The following is a 4,793-nucleotide window of genomic DNA, read 5'->3' on the forward strand; positions in this document are numbered from 1 at the left end:
TGGGGGTGGGGGTGGGCGTGGAGGTGGAGGTGGAGGTGGAGGTGGATGTTGACATCCTTATTTTTCCAAATAAGGCTCAATATCGTGGAATTCATAAAAAAATTTATTAGTTTATAAATAATTTAAGGAAAATTTTTGGAGTCGCTTATTTAACAAAAATGTCTACAAAATTAGTAGATTCTAGATAAGGGTTCAAGTAATCTCAAAGGGAATAAGGTATTAGCACCTTTCAAAATTTATAACTGTGTGTCTCGACTGAATTAATTTTTTCAATTGAGGAAGAGATAAAAAATATTGCACAAGTATAAACATGAAATATATACAAAGAATAAAATAAAGCAATAATATGAGAAACGGTCTAATATTTGCCTAACGCCAATAATATACATAATAACGAGTCAAAGAATAGTATTCAAATGTCTTTCGAATATCTTTCTTGGAAAACAACTCTAGGTTCCTATATAAAACACTTAGGAGTCGTTTGGTAGGGAGTATTAGGAGAAATAGTCCAAGTATTATGTGTGGTATTATTTAGTACTATGTTTGGTAGGAATTTTGGGTCTATGTATAATCAATCCATGGATTAGTTATACACCCTACATGGTATGATAGGGTGTATAACTAATACCTTCCATTTGGTGGTATTAGTTCTAATACCATGGGACTAATCAAGGTTAAGACAAAAATACCCCCTCAAATTATTTTAATCATTTTGTTTATTTTCTTGATTTTATGTTTTATATTTATACTAATAAATTTATTTAAATAAATTAGCTTACAAATTTTATTATTTAGATACAATTTTTGTTTCTAAAATATGAGTTATTTAATCTATTTATTATTAATGTAAAATATTATAATCCGACTAATATGCTAATTATGTTGATGTACGGATTTAAGAACAATTCATAAGTCAAATATTGCCTCTTAACGGAAGTCCATTAAACATTACACAAGTAATCTAAAACAAGAGCATATATATAAAACATCTCGAGTATAAAAATAGTTTAATTTATTTTGCTATATTTATTTTTTATTTTTATTTTATTTTATGATAAAGAGTTTTTTTTTTTAATTTATTGATACAAAACAAAGTTCAATAAATTTTCTCTATAAATTATTATAGTTGTGTGACCATCTAAAACAAGAGCATATATATAAAACATCTCGAGTATAAAAATAGTTTAATTTATTTTGCTATATTTATTTTTTATTTTTATTTTATTTTATGATAAAGAGTTTCTTTTTTAATTTATTGATACAAAACAAAGTTCAATAAATTTTCTCTATAAATTATTATAGTTGTGTGACCTTTTGAGATATTAACTCCAATTTATTAAGATGACAATTATTTACTCTCAAATAATTTAAGTGAGAAAATAGTGAACATGACAATAAAAAATTTATTCTCCTAGCTAGTTAAAATGCTATAAAAAATAATATTGTCAGTCAATTATCTACCTTGACCCAATTACATGAAATAGAAAATCCCATAATAACTCAAGGGTATAATAAGAAATTTTTTGTAGAGTTTTAATCCACACACAAAACTAGGTAAGAAACAATAAACCAAACACTTGATAAAAATAATCCATGCATTACTATTTCATGCATTACCAATCCCTACATTATTGATCTTTGTACCAAACGACCCCTTAGGGTGTGTTTGGTATGAAGGAAAATGTTTTCCTAGAAAACAAATAGATTTTTGACTTATTTTCTCATGTTTGGTTGGTGAGTACAAAATATTTTCCGGAAAAGATTTTGTGTTTGATTTATGAATGAAAAATATTTTTGAGAAATATATTTTATTTTTACTAGAGTAGAAAATAATTTTTGAAATTAAAAATATTTTTAAAAAGCAAACTTAAATTTTTTTTGGGGTGGGGGGTTAGGGGTTGGGTGGGGGTGGGGGGTGGCTGGCGGGGGAGAGGATTGAGGGTAGGGGTGAACAGATAAAAAATTTGAAGTAGAAAATATTTTTTTAAAAAACAAACTTAATTTTTTTATTTTTGAAGGAGGTGGGGGGTAAAAAAAATAAAAAATTGAATTTAGAAATATCTTTTAAAAAACAACTTTTAATATTATTTTTTTGGGGGGGTGGTGGTGGTAGGGGGCTGGGGGTAGGGGTGAGGGTGGGGTAAAAAAATTGATGTTAAAAAATAATAATTGTAATTTGAACTTGGAAGAGAGTTTTGGAAAATGTTTTCCTTGAGTTTTGAAGGGAAGTCATTTTCCTTAAATTTGAGAAAAATGAGTTGATTTGGAAAACATTTTCCAAAACATTTAACCCAACCAAACATGAGAAAATTGAAAAACATTTTCTTTCCTACCAAACACACCCTTAAGCTTTATTTGTTTGCACTTAATGGAGGTTTGAATAAGAATGATTCAAATATTAGACTGGTCATTAAATGCATTTGTTTTCATTAAGATTTAAGCACTTAATTGGTCTAAATAGGTCTTAATCATTAAGATCTAGAATAGAGTCTTAATATCATTGAGAGGCATTCTTGTGTGGCTAATATCCTTCATCACTCTATCCACAATCACCGTCCATCACCACTAATCACTTTTTCCGTCATAACCACCACCACTAGAATTACTGTCGTCAACCATCAATCATTTTTTCCATTACGATCACCACCATTGCTAATCACAACTGTCACTTGCTACCACACGTACATCCTCTATCAATATAATTATATACATTACCACCACCAACTTCATCTCTATAGCCGTCACCATTTTAATTTCAGTACCACTATCAACCACTACCTCCACTACAATCAATTCTACTATCAACAAACTCCGCCATCACAACTATCACCGCCATCAACTACCACTATACATTCTTCTATCACCACCACCAACACTGCCATCTTCACTACTACTATTAGCAACTAACACCACTGTGGTCAATCTTTACTAGCAAACCACCCCATCATCATAAATAGCACAACGCCAATTACTATAAACACATCATCAACCACAACACATTCTTCAGCCATCATTATCAAGACCACCAACTTTTAACATCAACAAACTTTACCATTACAACCATCAACACCACTACCAATCACTACCATTATGACAACGACTACAACACCAATCATCTCCATCATCTCAACTACCGCCACCATCATTACTAGCCACTAACAACTATTACTATTACCACCACGACTACAAACTATCTTAACCATCAATCAATAGCAAGTATAAGTGTTTCTTTTCTTTTTTTCATCAAACAATGATTAAATTTTATTAACTTTAATGTTTAATTAATATTATTTGAACTATATACTTATCATATATATGTAGATATAAGTAAACTATGTACATTCAGATGTTGAAAAACAAATGATCTTAGTAACTCAGTGTTCAGATCTAGAGACAAGATCTTAATCATTTAGATGTGCATTCAAATTCAGACGTATCTTAATGAAAATCAAATATGAGTAAAAGTGTAGTAATGAATTAATATGAATCAAAATAAATGAAAAAAAATAATAACTTAAAAATTAAATATATTTTATAAACATGAGAGACCTTGAAAATCAACAGTAGTTTTTCATCAACCAATTTTAACTTTTTCTACACAAAATCACATAAAACTAACAAAAGCAGTAAAAAGTAATAGGCAACATGTAAATAGCAATCAACATAACAAAATAATAAAAATAACCAAATATATATGACAAACTAACAACATAACTAATTCAAAATTCTAGAAAAGTGATTATTAAATTAAGAGAAGTCATATATATTTAAATAAAATAGAGCAACAAAATGACTAAATAAAACAAACCAAGATTAAAATACAGTATAGAAGATGAAATTAACACAATGCTATAAACAAAATTAAATCAAACTTTAACTAGAAAACATGGGAGAATTTGCAAAACGACGATAGAAAACGAGAGCAACAACAATTAAAAATATGAAGAGACCCACCAACAGTGGAGATAAGCTTGAATGTGATGCGGGTGGTGTTTGACATTGACTTCGACAGTTTGGAGGATCACAATATTTTGGTGTGGTCCCACACAAACCATCGTTACTACAACACTCTCCGGTAGAACATGATGTACCATTAGCTTGCCATCCGCACCTTCCCGGTGGGATTAACGGTTCTGTACATTGACTTTGACATGAGATTCCAGGATCACAATAATCCGTTGTGTTCCCACACCAACCATCATTCTTACAACACTTTCCGGTAGAACATGATGTATTATCAGCTTGCCATCCGCACCTTCCCGGTGGGAACGGGTCTGGACATTGACTCTGACAATATCCAGGAGCACAATAAGATGGTGTGTTTCCACAATAACCCTGCAAACTACAACACATTCCATCAAGACATTGTATGTGATGACCTTGCTTTCCACATTGTCCCTGGTTTGAGTACTCGCCGCTTGATGCATTAATACCTTCAAGGCCAAAGATTGGGAGTTGAAAGGGAAGAGATTGCTCATCCTCATTGGCTAACACCACCTTAATGAGGAACAAAACCAGTAGAGCTAAAAGTATCTTTTTCATTTTGTTATAGAAGAAGGTGAATCAATTGGTTTCATATTTATACCAAAACTATGAGGGAACAATTCGATTTTACTCCCGGTTTGGTTTGACTTAGCTCGGAGTTTAAGAAAATAAAGAAGACTTTTGAATTTTGTGGCCTTAAACATGTCACGTGGAAAGCTGAAATTTAAATGTTACAAAAAAAATAAAGGTCGTTTCTTTTTAAACAGACTAAAAAGAAAAAAAGATCATTCTTTTTTAAACGAATGGAG

General features: G+C 30.6%; 1 protein-coding gene across 1 annotated transcript; it reads right to left on the bottom strand.

The window, feature by feature from the left end:
* Positions 1-3,873: 3,873 nt before the first annotated feature.
* LOC107058371 (chitin-binding lectin 1-like) lies at positions 3,874-4,542 on the bottom strand. The gene has a single exon (XM_015304001.1). It carries the CDS (start codon positions 4,540-4,542, stop codon positions 3,874-3,876), a length of 669 nt encoding a protein of 222 aa, XP_015159487.1.
* Positions 4,543-4,793: the final 251 nt, after the last annotated feature.

This window comes from Solanum tuberosum, unplaced genomic scaffold (assembly GCF_000226075.1).
Source record: "Solanum tuberosum cultivar DM 1-3 516 R44 unplaced genomic scaffold, SolTub_3.0 scf00497, whole genome shotgun sequence".
Taxonomy (NCBI): Eukaryota; Viridiplantae; Streptophyta; class Magnoliopsida; order Solanales; family Solanaceae; genus Solanum; species Solanum tuberosum.

Bases quoted from the DNA above. Each gene is read 5' to 3' on its own strand.
- LOC107058371 (XM_015304001.1), bottom strand. From the start codon at position 4,542: ATGAAAAAGATACTTTTAGCTCTACTGGTTTTGTTCCTCATTAAGGTG.